The sequence below is a fragment of the Pelodiscus sinensis genome, chromosome 19, assembly GCF_049634645.1.
Source record: "Pelodiscus sinensis isolate JC-2024 chromosome 19, ASM4963464v1, whole genome shotgun sequence".
Lineage (NCBI taxonomy): Eukaryota > Metazoa > Chordata > Testudines > Trionychidae > Pelodiscus > Pelodiscus sinensis.
Window position 1 is genome coordinate 22,478,631 of NC_134729.1, and position 19,346 is coordinate 22,497,976.

At 47.4% G+C, this 19,346-nt stretch overlaps 1 protein-coding gene across 7 annotated transcripts in view; it reads right to left on the reverse strand.

The window, feature by feature from the left end:
• SH3GL1 (SH3 domain containing GRB2 like 1, endophilin A2) overlaps positions 1-18,939 on the reverse strand; it is a 51,355-nt gene extending 32,416 nt beyond the window's left edge. For 3 of the 7 annotated variants that reach the window (XM_075903035.1, XM_075903034.1, XM_075903029.1), the window contains exons 1-2: positions 18,779-18,939; positions 18,384-18,681 (exon numbers count right to left, since the gene is read on the reverse strand). In XM_075903035.1, the coding sequence (XP_075759150.1) occupies positions 18,384-18,428 (45 nt within the window). In that variant the 5' untranslated portion in view covers positions 18,429-18,681; positions 18,779-18,939. Of the gene's footprint in view, positions 1-18,383; positions 18,682-18,708 lie in introns of all 7 variants that reach the window. The other 4 variants (XM_075903032.1, XM_075903031.1, XM_075903030.1 and 1 more) reach the window with 4 other exon arrangements.
• Between the last annotated feature and the right edge of the window lie 407 nt (positions 18,940-19,346).

The window sequence follows — 19,346 nt, forward strand, 5'->3', positions numbered from 1 at the left end:
AGCTCAGGTTTGAGCCGCACATACAGAGGCGTCAAGATCCTCTCTGCATAGCTCTAATGAAATAACTGCATTCAGTTCTGGACATCAACAGAAAAATACCAAACCAACAGTGGGAAGAGCAAAAAGAAAAAAGAACAAACAAGATCTCTTCCTTCGCTAGCTTCTGTTCTTCCAGAAATAGTCCAACATGCTGCAGCTCTAGCCTTCACAACAGGATGGCACGAGACAAATGGCTTGGTCATGCTCTAGCCTTCACTAACAGCCGTTAGTTCGAATTAACTTTGATAGGGCTACACACGCGAACCGCTAGTTTGAACTTAATTCGAACTAGGTAAAACTCATTCTACGAGGACTAACGCCTAGTTCGAATTAACTAGTTTGAATTAAGGGCTGTGTAGCCACTTAATTCGAACTAGTGGGAGGCTAGCCCTCCCCAGCTTTCCCTGGTAGCCACTCTGGGCACCACCAGGGAAACTCTTCTGTCCCCCTCCTGGCCCTGGAGCCCTTAAAGGGGCACGGGCTGGCTATGGTGCCCGTGCCAGGTGCAAGCCTGCCAGCACCCAGCCAGCAGACCCTGCACCTGGCACGGCTCGAGACAGCCACCCACTGCCACCCAGCCCTCCCCCTCTTCCCGGGACCAGGCTGGCGGCTCCCAGGAGCCTGCCCGGCTCCGCAAGAGGTGGGCGCCCGCCTGGTCTAGTGCAGACATCGTGGACCTCATCCACGACCTCCGCACTAGGCACAGGAAAGTGGCCATCTAGGGCAGGATAGCTGCCAGCCTGGCCACCCAGGAGCAGGTTTGCATGAAAATCAAGGTGGTCCACTGAGACCCCCGACCCTGAGCCCTGAGCTTAGAATGGCCGTACTGGGTCAGCCCAAAGGTCCATCTAGCCCAGTAGCCTGTCTGTCAACAGCAGCCAACACAAGGGAACCCTGGAGGGGATGGACCGAAACAATGACCAAGCCATTTGTCTCGTGCCATCCCTCTCCAGCCTTCCACAAACAGAGGCCAGGGACACCATTTCTACCTCCTGGCTAATACCACTCCATGGACCCAGCCTCCATGAATTTATCTAAATTCTCTTTAAACTCTGTTCTAGTTCTAGCCTTCACAGTTCCTGCAGCAAGGAGTTCCACAGGTTGACTATTTGCTTTGTGAAGAAGAACTTTCTTTTATTAGTTGAAGCCTGCTACCCATTCATTTCATTTGGTGTCCTCTAGTACTTCTATTATGGGAACTAATGAAGAACTTTTCTTTATGCACCCTCTCCACACCACTCATGCTTTTATAGACCTCTATCATATCCCCCCTCAGTCTCCACTTTTCTAAGCTGAGAAGTCCCAGTCTCTTTAGCCTCTCTTCATATGGGACCTGTTCCAAACCCCTGATCATTTTAGTTGCCCTCCCCTCTCCCACCCTCTCTCTTCCCCTCTCCCACCTCCTTTTCCCAATCTCCCCGAGTTTTGTTCAATAAAGAGAGTTTCTATTTTTGAACACACGTGTCCTTTATTTTGTACATCAGGAAGGGGGGCTAAGGAGGGGTAAGTGGAAGGGGGTAAGGGAGGAATGGGGTACAAGCCCCCAGTGGGGAGGACTGGGGTGGCTCTGCGGGCTCCTCGGGGCGGAAGCTCTCCTGCAGCCCCCCGACTGACCCCCCCCGGATGGCAGCCTGCGGCAAGTGCAGCCGGGCTGATGGCCGAGTGCTGTGATGTGCCGAGTGTGGGCACTCAGGGCACTCCAAACCAGGACTGCTTTGCAAGCGGGGAACCCCTGAGAACTGTCTGTCCAGGGTGGGGGCCGGGTCCCTTTAAGCACAGCCCTCGGCTAGCCTGAGACAGCAGCTCCACGCTCTAAGTCCTCCTCTGATGCCCTGCCGGCACTGCTTCTGGCCATCCTTAACCTCGGTTCAGGGTCCACTCAATGTGGACATGCTAGTTTGAATTAGCAAAATGCTAATTCGAACTAGTTTTTAGGTCCAGATGCACTAGTTCGAATTAGCTTAGTTCAAATTAAGTTAGTTCGAATTAGTGCTGTAGTGTAGACATACCCTCTGTAGGAGGCAGCAACAGGGGGGTGGGGTGGGTCCACGGAGCCAGCAAACGCGGAGACCCTGTTTGAAAGCCTATCAGCTCCAGCTTGCCCCCCTCATCCTCCATGTCGCTGTCCCTCTATCAGAGGCAGCGGCAAGGGAGTGGAGCGGGCAGGCAGATCCAGTGCTTTTGGGGAGCCTGTGTAAAGCCAGCTCCGGACGGGCACCAGCTACAGCTCCCCCCTCCTTGCTGCCTCTGATGTGGGGGAGTGAGGGGGGGGGGAAATGCACATAGTCAACAAGATTAACCGATAAGCCCCGGCTTATCGCTTAATCGTGTACGTTGACATCCCTATTTCATAATGGTTTAAACGCCGACCAATGCTGCAGTTTCCCAGTAGATCGTTTTTATTCTTAAGCAAACTCTATCTAGATTTTAATGCAGTTCAATCACTTTGCTGCTACAACCACAGGTACATTTAAAATCCTGAGTCCAACAGATAACTAGTGCTTAAATATAACTATGTCCTGCAGGCACAAACAGGAGAGAGGGGCAGCAAGGGGAGAGGGAGGAGCAGGAGCCAGTGCTGGGGTGGAAGGAGCAGGAACCGGTGCTGGGAAAACCGGCTATAAGAGGGGGCGGGGCGGGGGAGAGGAGTCAGAAGCTGGTTCCCCCAGCACCATCTCTGGGGTGCCGCTTGCTCCCACTGCCTTTATCAATCCCAGCTCACTCTGATCACTGCGCCTCTGCATTTTAAATGTAATAAGAGCCCAGCAGCTCTGGAGCCAGCTCCTGGAGCTACCTCCACTGAGGCTCTGCACAGCAGCACTTAACTAACTGTATAGTCGATACAAACTGAATCGACTATACAATTAGCCACATTTTGACATCCTTAATTTGGTTCTCTGGCTTTGGGCCAGACCAATCTCTTATAAACCCCCTAAGAACACGTGTGCAATACTTTATAAAAAAAAATCACGTTACTTTTGTCACTGTGTGCAAATATGACTAAGAGATACACCCAGAGAGCACAGACCAAAAAAAAAAAAAAAAAAAAGATGTGGCTGTAGGCATTTTGGTTTTAAATGCTAGTTCTAGTGTCATCAGAACTTTGGAGGAGAGGGATAGAGATGCAGCCGTGTTAGTCTTGCCCTGTCTTTTGGAGGAGGAGAGGGACTCTATTCTGTCTTAATCAATTGAACGTTTAACACATTTTCATTGCTGGGGACGATGCCTGAGCTAGTAAGAAGCCCGCTTGACTTTCAGACCCTAGTGTGAATTTTTAAAAGTTTTCATAGCTGGAAAAAGCACCTTTAAGCTTGCTGATGAAGCCAACGTCACCTTGTCGCCACTGAACAATAAAACTACACCGGGGGTTCCAGTTTAAAATCACCTTTCAGAACAGTGTCACTAATACTGAGCATGCTATGAGGGGTTGTTATCTGGCAATTAATATGCAATAAGAGGATTCTGAAGTTCACTGCGACTGCAGGGGACAAACTTTATTAATAAAGTATCAGCACCAAAGCTAATGAAACAAATCACACAATAAAAAGGTCTTCTTTGGAAGAGACAGTGACATGATTCTGAATGTAATTACTACAACAGGGCTGAGTCACTGTAGTCCAAACGTCTCATAACAGACTGAATCAACATGGACCTTGCTACACCTGGCTGGGGAGCTCCAAACCCATCCAGATCAGCCTCAGAGGTATAGAAGGTGCGTGCACCTTTACTTGCTCTGCCAGGGTGGTTCTCATTTCTGCAACCTGAGACACAATGATCGGCTAACACAATACCGAGATAAACACACACCATTACTGGACTGGATCCAGGAACAACTTGTTTGTCCTCTTTCTAGCTTAGGGACCCACCACCGCTCAGTCCCTGCCTACTGAACGCGTCTATTTCCTGTCAACAGCCATCCAGTTCCGAAAAAGTGATGGGGTTGCAGTTTAACAGGATGGGAGGAGGAAATCAAACATGGAAAAAGGATGCTTTGCTAACCACAGAGAGAGGCCACGACAGGGTCGAAACCTGAAGAAGTCAGTCACGTTACACACAAGCTTGTCGAGAGAGAAGCTGAAAGGACCTTACAGGAAATTTCTAGGAGCCTACTTCCTTCTCTGCATCAGAATTGAGCACAGATTTGAGCCACCCCTTCCCAGCTGGAGCAGCCTGACCCATGATCCTGAGACAGGATTTCTGCATGTGCAGTGAGAAATGTGATTTGGCAGATAGAGGCCATGGGGGATAATATACGAAATTACCCACATCCAGAGGGTAAAGGCGGACTCATTCCTCAGGTTAGGCTCAGACTCCAGGACTTGCCTGTGTTAATAATTTACAGCAGATAGCCGAACAGACCAGTCAGAGCTACAGCGAAGGAAGGCTTCTTGTAAAACAACTCAGCAGTGCCCCAAAGCACCGCTCAACTTCTGCACAAGCAACCTTGGCAAATGCTGTGAACCCTTATCAAGCCATAAATCGGGAAGCAGATCTGAGACAGGTAAGGAACCAGCACAAGTCTGAGAGGCAGCAACACCCTTCACCAAGCTGGGCTGCAGCATATGCTCACGCTGGAGGGGCACCCTCTCCTGTCTTGTACCACAGCCAATCCCAGTGGAAGCACAGATACACCTGCCTTGGAAACTCCACATATCAGCGGACATGCTCTTGCTCCATGCTTTATTGTCATCTGTGCATGGCACCTCATGGGCCCCTACTGCAGAACCTCAACAAAAGTGGAGATTACTGGAAAAGCTGGAGGGGGCATCTGTTCAGGAGCACACCCTACACAAAGCATATTTGTAATACGGCTAAGAGACAGAACTCAAAGCCCTACACCACTGCTACTAGGTTCCCAGCGTGGGATTGATGGCATTTCCTTTGGTCTAATGTGCATTGGGCGCTGCCTCCACTCTCAAAAGAGTGCCCAGGAAGGACATCAAGAAATAGAAATCTGCTGAAACCCACAAGCATGCCTTGAACCTATACAAGTGTTACAACAGCTCCTCAGAGGGGATTATCTGTTTGGCTCCAACCACTGCAGCATGGCAGAATACCTTCTGTGATGAGGTTGAGAGCACTTCTGAATAGGCAGGACGGGGCAGCAAGCCCACAAACGGCATTAATGCAGGCAGAATAAGAGAGAGAAACAAGGATGTGCTATAGAAATGAATCAGTTTTTAAAACCTAACCTGCCTGGGCTCATCCTCATTTTTCTGCCTCCCTGTGGGAGGAAGTGTGTTGGGAGGAAGCATTTCCTTTCTCTGCATTAAGGAAGTTATCTCCCCTACCTTCCTGTTTCTGACACTTTTGATAAGTTCACTGACACTCACCCATGACCTATTGACTTTGTATGAAACAAGGACAGTTCTCAACACTAACATGCTGAAATAGATACAAATAGGGAAGAGCGGTGTGGCCCAGTCAGTGAAAAGCCAATAGGACCAGTAGCCAGAACTCCTAAGTCCTGTACTTGGTTTTCAATGAACTGTGTATCCTTCCTGGGTCCTGGATTCCCACATTTACAAGCCCCTGCCAAATTCACAGCCACAAAAAACACATCACAAACCGTGAAATCTGGCTACGGTCGGGGGTTGCGATATTGCCACCCTTACTTCTGCACTGCCTTCAGAGGTGGGTGGCTATTGGCAGAACTAAGGATAACAGTACTGCCACCTCACTACAACAGCCTTGTGACCCTTCCCTTCGGGTCAGAACCCCCATGGTTACAACATGAAATTTCTGATTTAAATACCTGAAACCACCAAATTTAAGATTTGTTAAATCCTATGACCATGACATTTACCAAAATATGAACCATGAATTTGATAGGGCCCCACTCATCTGTAAAATGGGGCTAATTCTTTCCTCGCTCACAGATGAGGGTGAGGAATTGGGCTGTGGGTACTAGAGATGTTAGGGACTAGTTGACTATCCGATAAGCAATGCTGATCGGATAGTCCAATAGAGACTTGAGTAGTCACTTTTCCCCCCACTTGCTGCCTCAATCAGCAACAAATCAACAATTTGTATCAACTATACGATTAGCCAGATAATCACATTTTAACATCCTTAGTGGGTACGGAGCTAGTACTTCTCAGTCAACTGCCATCTTTGTGCTCGAGAATCTCAGACTCATAGACTTTAAGGTCAGAAGGGACCATTATGATCATCTAGTCTGACTCCCTGCACAGTGCAGGCCACAGAATCTCACCCACCCCTCAACTTTCATTCAAAAGAAACCTACCAGCCTTTACGGCTGCCAAGGAAACCTTTACAACGTGAAGGGATTGCAAGCAATGCAGCAGCAGCAGCCTGAGTTTGCAGAGAGGCTGACATCACAGCTCCCGGAGGTGGTGCTGTTCAGGCAAATTTATGATGAAAACAGAAACTGTTGCCATTTTAACAGTATCAAAGGATGCGAGACAGGAGAGGGCCAACTGCATGAGCAATAATTAGATGTACGGTGAGCCACATTTTTTTTTTTTTGTTTAGGTGGTTGCAATGGCAAATGTTTCTGTAAGTTCTAAGTATTACCAAATAGGACAGAATGAGAAATTCACTGCCAGCCAAGTTCACTGTAGGAGAAATGGGTGTAAAAGGGAATGCTTCTCTGCTTTCCACCTCCACAGACACAGAACTGCAAATGCATGAATCATTTAAACCATGATCCCCAGCGGTAGCAACTAGCACCTCACAGGTGCCTCCCTGCTTCAAACTAGGAGGATGCAGGACCGAAGTACAACTGATTAGTTGAACAAGAGAGTCCCGCTTCCTCAGCACCACACTGAATTCCACACGGTGTAATACACAACTGCCATGCTGTACATAGGACACCACGCTGTCCTGTTCTTAACTCCCCAGGCTCTGTCCCTCAGGAGCACAATTGTGCTGAAAGCCAGACCTGGAGGACTGCAGGGGATTCCTGGCTGGGTTAATATTAATACAACATGTGCCACATGAGTCATGCTCATTGCTGCCAGCATAACACAATGTTTATCTTCACCAGGTCAAGCTCTCCACACCTATGCATGTGGCAACCAAGGCCCAATGTTACTTGATGCTGAGCGCTCCTGACTCTCGTGAGAGTTGCTGTGTTCAGTGCACCACAAATTTGGGCCCTTATTCTGTTTTCAGTCTTGGTCATCAAACCACGTAAAACTTACACAGCTCTAGTGATGTCAGCTCATACCCTGGGTTGTCCTGAAGTGGCTTCTCCCAAGAACTGCTTAGAAGTAAAACTGAAGTATTTGAACTGATGGTTTCAAAACTGGAAACTAACAGGACAGAAACGTCCACAAATGGTTAAAAGGGCAGCGAAGTTCGAACAGGGTGTTGTTTCTAAAAACCCTTCTTCTGCGATGATTATAGAGAACGTCTTTTCCATGTGAGGTCGGACATAATGGAACGCTTTATCAGAAATAAGCACACAAGAGAAAGCATACACCCTCATTCAGTGGCTTGCCAACTTTGCCATTTAATGTCATCTTCCTCCTTTTAGTTGCAGATTCTATCCTGATTCGCAAAGTATTTTCATGTTTCTACCATAGACTATGTATTGATTTTTGCACAAAACCAATTATCTGGAGTCAATCTGATACTGGAAATGAACAGTTTGAAAATAACCATTGAATCTGTCTTTTAGTCATTCCTTACTGGACTGTAACTCTGTCTACCAGGCTAGTATCACAACTGACCAGGTTGCTATAATAAAAAAAACAAAAACAAAAAACCACACACCACACCACACATTTTATATACATTTGTTTCAGGGTGGTTTAGTTTTGCTTGCAACTAGAATACTCTAGGGATGTAAGCGCCTAATTAATTGCTAATCAGCTAGTTGACTAATCGGATAGTCAACACACTAGTTGACTAGTTGCTCCCCACCCACCCAGCGTTGACTCTATCACAAAGAGGGAGCTGGGGCTCTTGTACATTTCAAATGCAGAATGCAGAAGTGCTTATCAACTAATTGAACAGTCACTAGAAATCCCATCAACAATTAAATTAGTTAATTAATTGAAATTTAACAACCCTAAAATACTCTGACTTTTTTTAAACTTAATCTCTGCTGAGACTACTCACCCTACACTAGGGCTACTCTAGACTGGCATGATTTTCCACAAGTGCTTTTAACAGTAAAGTTTTCCGTTAAAAACATTTACGGGAAAGAGCGTCTAGATTGGCACAGATGCTTTTCCACAAAAGCACTTTTTGCGGAAAAGCGTCCATGCCAATCTAGACGCGCTTTTCCGCAAAAAAGCCCCGATCACCATTTTCACGATCGGGGCTTTTTTGCGCAAAACAAATCTGAACTGTCTACACTAGCCCTTTTGCGCAAAAGCTTTGCACAAAAGGACTTTTGCCCGAATGGGAGCAGCATAGTATTTCCACAAGAAGCACTGATTTCAGACAGTAGGAAGTCAGTGTTCTTGCGGAAATTCAAGCAGCCAGTGTAGACAGCTGTCAAGTTTTTCCGCAAAAGCAGCTGCTTTTACGGAAAAACTTGCCAGTCTAGACACAGCCTACGGGTGTTAAATTGCATTTAATCAGCTAATCGAGCAGTTGATGGAAATTTCATCAACTATTTGATTAGTCGATAAGGGGGGAAACTGCAGAGCAGCAGCAGGGTTATGCTTATTGGGTAGTTGACTAGTCACTTACATGCCTACTCCACGCTGCAAATCCTAGGGGACAAGTTTCCATACCACAACACTATTATCCATTCCTCGTCAGCACCTAGCTTAATGAAAGTGATTTCCATGTCATTTTGCACTTGTGGTGTAAATTAGCCTGCTTAGCCTCAGTCGGCAATTTCCCACTGAAACATTAACTAGACAAGCCACCAATTTCCTGTTCCCCTCATTGTTACTGTTTGCATGAAGGGCAACTGGGCCTTCAACAGAAAACTGAATTTTTAAAGCAATGATAGTTTAATGTTTTCCAGTCTCATTGGGGGCGAGGGTCTGTACATGCTACGGTAACACAAAACACCAGAACAGGCACCCCAGTTTTAGATTTAGCATTGCCTGGCTGGGGAAAAAAGCACCACTTTATGAACCCCAAAATAATTGCCAAAGGGGCCCAGATCTCTTACAAAGTCCTGATGAACTAAAAAAGGGGCTGAGGCAAAGTGATGTCCCCATTAAGCAACCCTGACAATCGCCTCGTTGGTGGTCTCAGCGGAGAGGCTAGATACGGAGAGTGCCACAGAAACCGAAGTCTCTTTTCACTCCCTGCGCTCAATCACAGAAAAGAGGCTAAGGCACAAGCTTCCCAAGGCACAGTACTGATCCTTTGCCCTGTGCTGTACAGATCCTTCAATACACCAGAGCATCTCAAAGTTATGACATAAGCTCAGCCTGTCAAGAGACATTTGGGGCCCAGACACATCATGTTTACTGGAGTCCTACCCCTCCCATTTCCTTTAATTTCCACAGATGTTTTGCCCTTCACCTTCCAAGCTCAAGGCACCAGTTTAGTTGTCCCTATTCCCCCCGCCCAGCCCTGGTCACGTTAGAACTCAAAGGATCAGATTCTCAGTTACTTGGTGGCTTTAAGCCAGCTTTGAGCTTCTGGGGTGAAGTCTTGGTCATATTCAAATCAACAGGCATTTTGTCAATCATCTTCACAGGGCTAGAAAGCACCTGTCTTTGGACCCCCGGCTAGCACCCTCTGGGATGCTCCCACTTACATTGGGTCATCATGGCTTGCTCTAAGCATGCTGGGGCAAGGTCAACAGAAAGTCCTAAGTCATTTCTACGTGGCCTGGGAGACCCCCTACTTCTGTCCAATGCCAGAGTGACATAAAGAGGCCAGAAGATAACAGAGACAGGGCCTGAGGTTGAATGTGTTTTTATTGTTTAATGTGAGGGTTAACCTGCACACTGCACAGCTAACAGCCTTCTACCAGAGGGTCATACACTAGTTTTGAAATGATGCAGGTTTCATCCGCAGACACTGTAGAGGAACTCACCACCTGACCGGAGCATGCCAAATGAAGGAAGTGAGCAGAAAGACAAATACTCAGACATGAGTTCTAAAGGACAATGCAAGGAACTGACTTGACATGTGAGGCAGATTTTTTTCAATGCTTCTTATCAAGCGGCAACGGAGAAAAAAAAAAAAAAAGCATGACGATGCATATGTAAAGGCACAAGAGGAAAAACATGTCTTGCGTATATAGATCTAAGTAATCTCTGCCCACCCTGGGTGGAAGAACACACAGATGAAGAATGGAAGAAATTTCTTCTCTTCCCTAGCCACAAAATTGTCCTTGAACCACATGATCTGGGACCAGACCACAACTCTCAGACATTTCAGGGCACACCACATTGCTGAGCTGCTGTTGCAAAAATCAATTTGAAGAAAATTCTTGGGACTCATTAGCCACTGGAGAGGCTGCCCACATGCAAGTTGATCCTCGAGATCTCTTGACCCTTCTAGCCACAACAACTATCATCAGGTTACAGAGAATTATTCTGGCTCTTGAACTGCGCTACAGGAAAAGCTCTTGCTATCAAAGGAAGAGATCACAAGAACAGCTATCGGCCTGGTGAAAGAGCACCTGTACGAGGGGTAGGGAAGGGGAATTATGGACATCTGCCATCAAGCAGTGATACTCTCTCACTACACAGTTCACCTGTTGATTCAACTGTTGGCTGCTGCAGCAAGGACACAGCCTTTTGTCGTGTCTGAAGATCAGAAGCTCACATGGAGGGGATGGGCTTCAACAGTGGTTCTCAACAACTGGACCAGTGCTGGTCCTGGAGATCTCCAACTGTTTAGGAAGGCAACAAACCAGTCCCTAGTATCAAAATGGTTCAGAAACACGAGGCTAGAGGACAGGGAAGCAAGGCCAAGTTGCACTAGAAAAATCATCGGCGCCAATTTATAAAAGGAGGACAGGTTCTGCGAGGTTTGTATGGTCAGCTTGATCAAGGCCAAAGTATGCTGGACCTGTTTTACAGAGACATTTGAGATTAGGGCTAATCTCTCTCCAGCCTCTGAGAAACCAGAAGCACTTGGACCAGGTAGGAAATACACTTTTGTTTGGGTGAGTCCAATACAAAAGCAACATCAGCTAACAAACATCTTGTTGTGTAGATGGGACCACAGAAGGCCTCAATGCAGTAGGGATGAGCTAGAGGAAGTCCCCATTATATCATCTCTGGCAGGATTGAGCATGTTCACGGTTACAGCTTTAGTCAGCACACTGCATGTTTAAACCAGAGTGTCCCCCACACCATGACTGAAAATCAAGAAAGAAGCAAACAGCTATGGCTAGCAAGATCTAGTACTGTTACCCTGAACGGCAGGGATGAGGAGTTACCCCTAACCGAAGTGAGTCTGCCATCACCACCACAGCCATGATCACGAAAGGAAATTTTAATAAAATAAGTGAGCCCTCCAAGTTCAGGCCTTGTCCACACTCAGAAGTTGTGCTGCATTAACAATACCAACAGCCACCCCAAAATTCAGTTATATCTGTACAAAGGTGAGTATACCAATACAGCTAGTAGAGATTAGTGGCTAGTCATTTAACTGATAAGCGACTGCTCACCAGGTAACTGTGCTGGTTAGTCACACTACACACCCACCCACCCACCCACCCCCGCTCTACATTTAAACCTAGGACTGGCAAGCTGGCTCAGCTCCAGATACAGAGGCACCAGCGCAGGATGGCAGGCAGGAGTTGGGATGCACAGGGAGCAGAGCCAGTTTTGAAACTGGCTCTCCTCTGCCACCTCTGTCCCCTCAGGGTCCCCAAGCTCCCCATGGACAGAGGCTGCTCCAGCATCCCACAGAGCAGCCTCTATCCGCAGTGAAGCCAACAGAGACTGCTCTGTGGGGAGCTCGGGGACCCCCATAAACAGGGGCTGCTGTATTAGAGGCAACAGCATGCAGATTGCCTGGCAGAGCGCATGGTCTTCCAATTTTTAAACCAGCTCCCCTTATGGGCCAGTTCCCGCTGCCATCCCACGCTGGCTGCTGGCCCCACCCCCCCAAGGGAGGGAGCACTTTAATAACCATATAACCGCTAAGAATTGTTGCAGTTGCATGATTATTAAAATAAACTATTTCTAACATCCCTAACTTATCATGCAAGAAGGGGGTTATTGTCCCACTGCAATAAGATCATTCCTACCTCCCTTCCCCCCATATACCAGTGATGAGCAACCCGCACGTGGCCCATTGGGGTTCTATTTGTGACGTGCAAGACATGTTGTTAACCATTCCCCATGTGCAGGGTTGCCAGATTACACTGGTTTCCTTCCGCATCATTTTTTTCCTACCAGTATTACTAATGTGACATGAATGTAAAACAAGGGCACATGAAATGAGGTGCATGCAGATTGCACACAACATTAACTATGAGAGCTGGGCGTGCCCTCTGCACCCAAAGCGTTGCTATGGTTTAATTGGCACCATCCACAAATTCTAGGTTCTAAGCAGCATTAGCAAAACTACCCTATCCTGGAAGACCATCTTGGTTACAACAATCTTGTGGCCCATTGAGATGAACTAGGGCAGCGGTCCCCCAACATTTATGTGCGCCCGCGGAACAATCTGGGCCAGCCCCGCCCCCAGGTGCATGGCACATGCCGGTGCTGGCCCCGGGTGCATGGGCAGCCCCTGCCCCTGCCCCAGAGTCGTGGCACATGCCGGTACTGGCCCCGGGTGCATGAGCAGCCCCTGCCCCTACCCCAGAGTCGTGGCACATGCCTGTGCTGGCCCCGGGCACACTGGCGGCCCCTGCCTGGGGTCACAGCACATGCCGGTGCCCGTCCTGGGCGCGCAGCACATGCGTGGCCCCACCCCCGGCCACATGGCCCATGAGTGGCCCCACCCCCGGACGCCCAGCACGTGAGCAGCCCTGCCCCCGGACGCCCAGCAGCCCCAGGGACCACTGAACTAGGGCCACTCATGCAGCCCACTCACTAGCCTCGGCTGCTCATCACTGACTTACTTATACAATAGATCTCAAAGTAACTTATAAAACATGATCATAGTATCCTTATCACTAGGGCTCGCCAGCCACGTGGTTCGGTGTGCTGTGCAGGCTTGTAATCTACTTGCCATGGGCGAGTAGATTACATTAATTGTCGAGCCATGCTTATCACCATTTTATATGTGGGGAAACTGGGGTAGAGGGAAGTGAAATGACTCATCCATGGTCACCCAGCAGGACAGCAACAGAGCTGGGAATAAAATTATCTTCCAAGTCCCAATCTAGTGCTCTAGCCCTTAGTAGGGATGTAAAACCCCAGTTAACCAATTAAGTGGGATCCCATCCCCATGGGGCTGCCATTTAACTACTGACCAGTAAGCATCTCTTGGTAAGGGTGATGCTTATCAGGTAACCAGTTAACCATTCACATTCCTAGCCATTAGCCACTTTTTTACCAACATAACTGCCTTCATTCTAGGGCCTGTACTGGTAAAACTATACCAATTAAAGAAATCACACCCCTATCTGACAATTATACCAGTACATCTTTGGAGGAAAGACTAGGCAAGGGTGATTTAAACTTAAGATTGAATAAGAATTAGATATTTAATTATATGGATATATACTGTGTGTTTCATAGTTTAAGGCAATATCTAGCTGTTAGAGAGCAGGATAAGACCTATATGGGAGGCAAATTATCTTCCACCTGCTCACTGCAGGACTCACACCTTCTTGTGAAACATCCGATACCTAGCCACTGTCAGAGTCAGGATGCTGGCATGGAAAGACCTTAGGAATTGGATCAGACCTATGACTGACAACAGTGAAGGACGCTACAAGAGTTTTTCCTGATCGTCTCCCAAATCTGTATGCTGAAACTCAAAACCAAAGAAATATCTTCCAGATTTCTAGTCTCCTTCTATGGAAAAAGCTGCATCTTTTAAACAAATGGGACATTTAACTATGAAGCAGCAAGGCTTGTTCTGGATGCACACAGGATAACTATTCACCACCTGTAACAATTTGCCAGTACAGGATTGTAGGTTTTAGGCTTTTTTTTTTTTTGGGGGGGGGGGGGGGTTACAAGCTCCATTACTTTCTGCTGTGTGGGAGCATGGCGGCCTCACCCAAGAAGAGGGCAAACCACTGAAATAGAAGCCAAAGGCATCTCTAAAGAACACAATGGAACAAGATTAAGTCCTCCTCAAAGCCACCAGCACAACCCAGTTCAGCTGGAGGAAGAGGACTTGGCAGACCATCCTGGCTGGGAGGGAGAGGATCCTACACTCACTGGCACAACAATGCAGTATTTTTGAGGGGAGGATTATTAGATTCTTTTACAGGCCGAAATTCTTCATACGCCTTGCCCTGTTTAATAGCAGAAATGGAATTAAATACAGCACTTCAGGAAAACCACTGCCAAATCCACACATGTGGAAGATCCAATTCCTCCGTCACGGCCAAAAAATAACTAATCAGCCTGTGACGTCTTCTATTTTCATCCCTTCCCCCAGGAGCACAGCAGAAGTGGGTAGGACATTGTGAGTGGGAGAGAGACACAGAATCGGTCCCCATCCCCTGAAAGGATCCATAATTTGAGCCATTGTCAAAGCCACTCAAACACTTGGGAGCACTTAGATATGTCCAACCTCGGAAAGAGAGGTGCAGCAGGACAGATTGTCTTCCTCCACCCCACTGTGAAACATGAAATTCATTTCTGCAATCATGCCATAAACATTGGCAGCAAGCCTCAAATTAAATTCAGTTTCAACAGATTAGGTCAGTTTGCAAATCTTGGCAGCAGCAGGAAGATATGAGAAATGACTCAAGATGCAATTGTGCATACTCCTTATCTCCTGTTTTTTAAAGTGACCTCAGAAGTGACCTAAATATTCAAATAAAACGAGAAGAGGAGGGACTTCTCAACTAACAGGCCGCCAACAAATTTCTTCATTGTGGCTATTGCTTGCTTCAATTTTGTGCAGCATTTAACATTTGCACAAGTGCAGAGAACCTTGGCTCAGTGCTTTTTATTTAAAAAAAAAAAAAACACAATTAACTGAAAGTATAACAAAAAATAACCAAAGAGAAGTACAAATTCTATTCATTTTAGCTACGTCCCACCTGAAGAAAACTATCACCACATATGCAAGAGCAATGTATTTAATCTTTGACTCAGATGAACTTTCACGTCAACTTGGTCTGCTTAAAATCGTGACAGTGAAATCTTCCAACTAGGGGTAAGTGTTCCCCTTGGACTAGAATAATGCAAACAACCCAGGTGTGTGTTTGATGTAGCTAGGAGGATTGAAGACTTCAATCTATTCCCATGTTTTTCCATTTAAGCAAAGTGCTTTTTCATAGAGGTAACCAAGAAAGGAGGCAAAGCACTTAAACACACTTGGATTAAGCGGCACTTTGCTGGAACGGTTTACCCTTTGTGCCTGGAAAATATAACAAGTCTAATGGTAAAGAAACAAAAAACTGTCCTTTTTAAATGGGGGAGAATACATACTGCTTAGGGGTATTTCAGAGTGCTCTTTGCATAGAAAGTTTTGTTGATATCTGGTACATTCCAGTGACAAGCTTATCACTTCAGAAGCATTAATAACCACAAGGATAAGTCCTCTCTGACAAGGGATTGTTAGCAGAAGCTAGGAGAACAAGGGAGAGACCAGTGTGTGAATTTCATGAGAAGCAGGGAATTAATCCCAAGCTTCCCTTAAATTTATTTAGAGAATTTGACTCCTATCACTGATTTCTGGGTAGGGTCCCTTTCTGATGAAAGCATGAACACACACACTTTGAACTCAGGATCACAGCTTTTACTTGTCCCATCTAGGGAGTTTAATAACTATTTCGGTAATAGGTCATTAAAAATGTGTACACTGGACAGATTTTCCTCCTGTAATGTCAAGGCTTCCATTTGCTCTCTCTCGCTCGCTCTCTCTCAGATTTCATCACATTCACATGCCACAAAATCTCTTCTGCTTCATGATACCAACTACTATCAAGGAAGAGGGAGCTTCCTGAGGTTATCTTGCAGCTTGCTGCTGCTCTTTACTCAACCCCAGGTATAACAAGGGGCTTGCTATTCCTAGCTACAACTGCACCTTCTAGGCCAGAATTTCCCACTTGGTACCTTTCACAGTCTTCCCTCTCCAATGTGTTTTTCCCTCCCATCTTTTCAGATTTGTGACTTTTTTTAAAAATTGTAATTCAGCATGCAGAGAATTACGACACATTTTGTAATTATGCCTTTTAGAGTTTTCTGCTCCAATAACCTTAAGTTGTGCTTGCTGACCAGAAAGCTACTACAGTTCATTCACAATTAACTGTCCATTACAAAACAGTTCAAGACAATTGAAAATTATCACCGGCTACTTGTAATACACCTTTGAAAAGTGCACTTACAGCAAGGAAATATACAGAAGCCCTAGTAGGCCATCACCCTAGAACACACACACCTCTCTGCTTACTGGCCCAAGTGGAAGACTGCTTTTTCTGAGCTAGCATTTCCACTAAGCAATACGTGACACATCTGAGTTTTAGAAGTGTATATATGGTAGGAATTAAGAGGACACTTCATGTAACAAGACCTAACTTCCTCATTATCTTCCTGAATTCAGAACAGATAGTAATGGGGATGGTATAAAAACCTAAAGAGCACAGAGTAACCTAAGAAATAGATACCTTTGCTATCTTATTGCTTTATTTGTGGATTTAATCTGCAATTTAAAGAGGATCTATGTGTGTCATCTTATATATGTCAAGAAAAGAACTAGACACATACTCTGTCTTCTTAGTGTTGTATTTCTTGTCTCTTTTTGCTGATGGGGAGGAACTCAAGGACACCAATACTGTAGAATGTGGCAATGAACAAGTTTCATCCACCATTCCTCCCCCCTTGAAAACAATGAAACACTACAGCATTCCTCTTACAGTTGCGTGGCAAATGCAACTATGTCCTTATTTCCTTCCACACACAGATCTCTGTGATGATTTAATGACAACTGAATTTGCAGCAAGTCACTAATTTGATGGAGCTCATCTTTTTTTAAAACAAAAGCCATTTAATTTCTGAGTCAGACTTCTGGATCCCATGGTGATTTTTCCCCCCCATTTTTTCCCTTCTCTGTACTTCCAGAACAAATGAATTCCTAGCAAAGAGACAAGACAGATGGAAGTTACAAGGAGCAGTGGATATAAGTCAAGTAAGAATTGAAGGGGGAAGAAGAAATTGATACAAGAATAATAAGCAGCCATCTGTTTACCTGCTGCTTCCCTGTGCACATCTTTGTTTACAAAGAGAACACTACAGTGAGCCTGCATCATTTTCACCGAAATGCAAAATAGACCTCATTACTCAAAAAGTAACTCAGTATGCACCAGAAAGGCTAGATCTGTCGTGTGAAAAGTAGAGACATTCAGCACCGGCAGACTTAAGGCATTAGCCTAGATATTTTCCCAGAAAATGATACCCTTTATAGTCAGTTGGCAGTGACACAGCCAATCTGAAGCTTTTAATTTAGAAATATCTCCCTTTGCTGTAACAAACGCCTCCACCACAGCTGCAATTTTGAGCCATCTTTCTTTCCACATCAACCCATTCTCACCAGCCTTAAATATAAATGGAGGTAAAACAATGCCATGTCAAATCATTTGCAGACGGAGTCAACGCGGAAGGAAGGAAGGATCTACTTCAAGCAGGGATCAGCACTTTATGGACACGCATACACGGAGACAACTGCAGAAAAATCTGAATAGAGAGGTCGGGAATTAAAGTTAGGGCAATCATATATCCCAATTTGGCTGGTACAGTTCCGTTTTTTAAGCCCTGTCCTGGATTGTGCGTTAAAAAAAAAAAAGGTGCACTTGTCACATTTACTCTTGCTAACTTGATCAGTGGCCAGGAGCAAACAGGACAAAAAAAAAGTGAGGTGGGGGGAGGAGGAATGTGTGTGTGGGGGGGGGAAGGGGTAGAGGGGATAGCAGAGATGTGGATGGGGAGGGTGGGAGACAAAGTTCCAGCAACAGCCTTGTGGGGTGAGAGTTCAGGTGGGCAACTTGGGAGGTGCTCTGTTTTCCCTTTGGGATAGAGGATCACCCTAATGACAGAGCACTGTTTCCCCGCCATCAGCATGAGTGCAAATGTCCAACGGGGGAGACAGAGGGGCAATGATAAAGGCGGCTGCTGAGGAGCCACTGCGGGCCTGCCAACCCCTGAGCACGGAGCCATGGCAATAGCCGCCCCGCTCTGGGATCAGAAAGAGTCTGAGCGCCGAGATCGCTGAGACTCACGCGTGGCCAACCTTTGCCCCACAAGCCAAGGGCTCCTCAGCTGGGTGCTCGCGCGGAGTGTGTGTGTGTGTGGGGGGGGGGAGCTCACCTGGCTCGCTTTGTAGAACTGCTTCTTCAGCCCCGCCACAGACATGCCGCCTCCTCTCCCAGCCCGGGGGCCGGGCGCGGATCAGCCCTGCACCGACCGACACTCGGGCAGCCCGAGCCCACGGGGGGGGGGGGGGGGAGAGGGAGGGGACCCAGGGACGGACAGAGCAGACCCCGGGGGGGGGGGGGGGGACAGACAGACCTGAGCCCGGGACTGACAGACGGACCCGAGCCTGAGGGGAGCGGACAGACAGACGGACCCGAGCCTGAGGGGAGCGGACAGACAGACGGACCCGAGCCTGAGGGGAGCGGACAGACAGACGGGCCCGAACCCAGGACAGACAGACAGACCCGAGCCTGAGGGGAGCGGACAGACAGACGGACCCGAGCCCGAACCCGAACCCAGGACAGACAGACAGACCCGAGCCCGCCACCGCGGCCCGGCTCCACAGACAGACGGACGGACACGGACCGACTCCCCGCGCGGCGGCGCCGCCTCCCCCGCCCGCTGCTCTCCGGACGTTACATGGCGCCGGAAGCCGGCCCGCCCCTCAGCGAGACGCCCCGCCCCCTTCACCTTGCCCCACCCCCACCGCGCCAGGAATCACTCCGCCCCCTGCCGGCCCGGGGGAGCAAGAGCCGCCCTTGGGCTCAGCCGCCACCATAGGGATGGCCGCGTGACGCTTGGAAAGAGTGTCCCTTCCGGTTGCACCATAGAAAAGTTCAGCCGCGGCCAGAGAGTCACCCTGCAGGTGATGTGCTACTACAAGGCCCCCTGCGGGGAGGAGTACCATAGAGAGACAAAGTGCAGGACTATGTAGCACTTTAAAGACTAACAAGATGGTTTATTAGGTGATGAGCTTTCGTGGGCCAGACCCACTTCCTCAGATCAAATAGAGGAAGAAAATAGTCACAACCATATATACCAAAGGATACAATTTAAAAAAAAGTGAGAGACAGACAC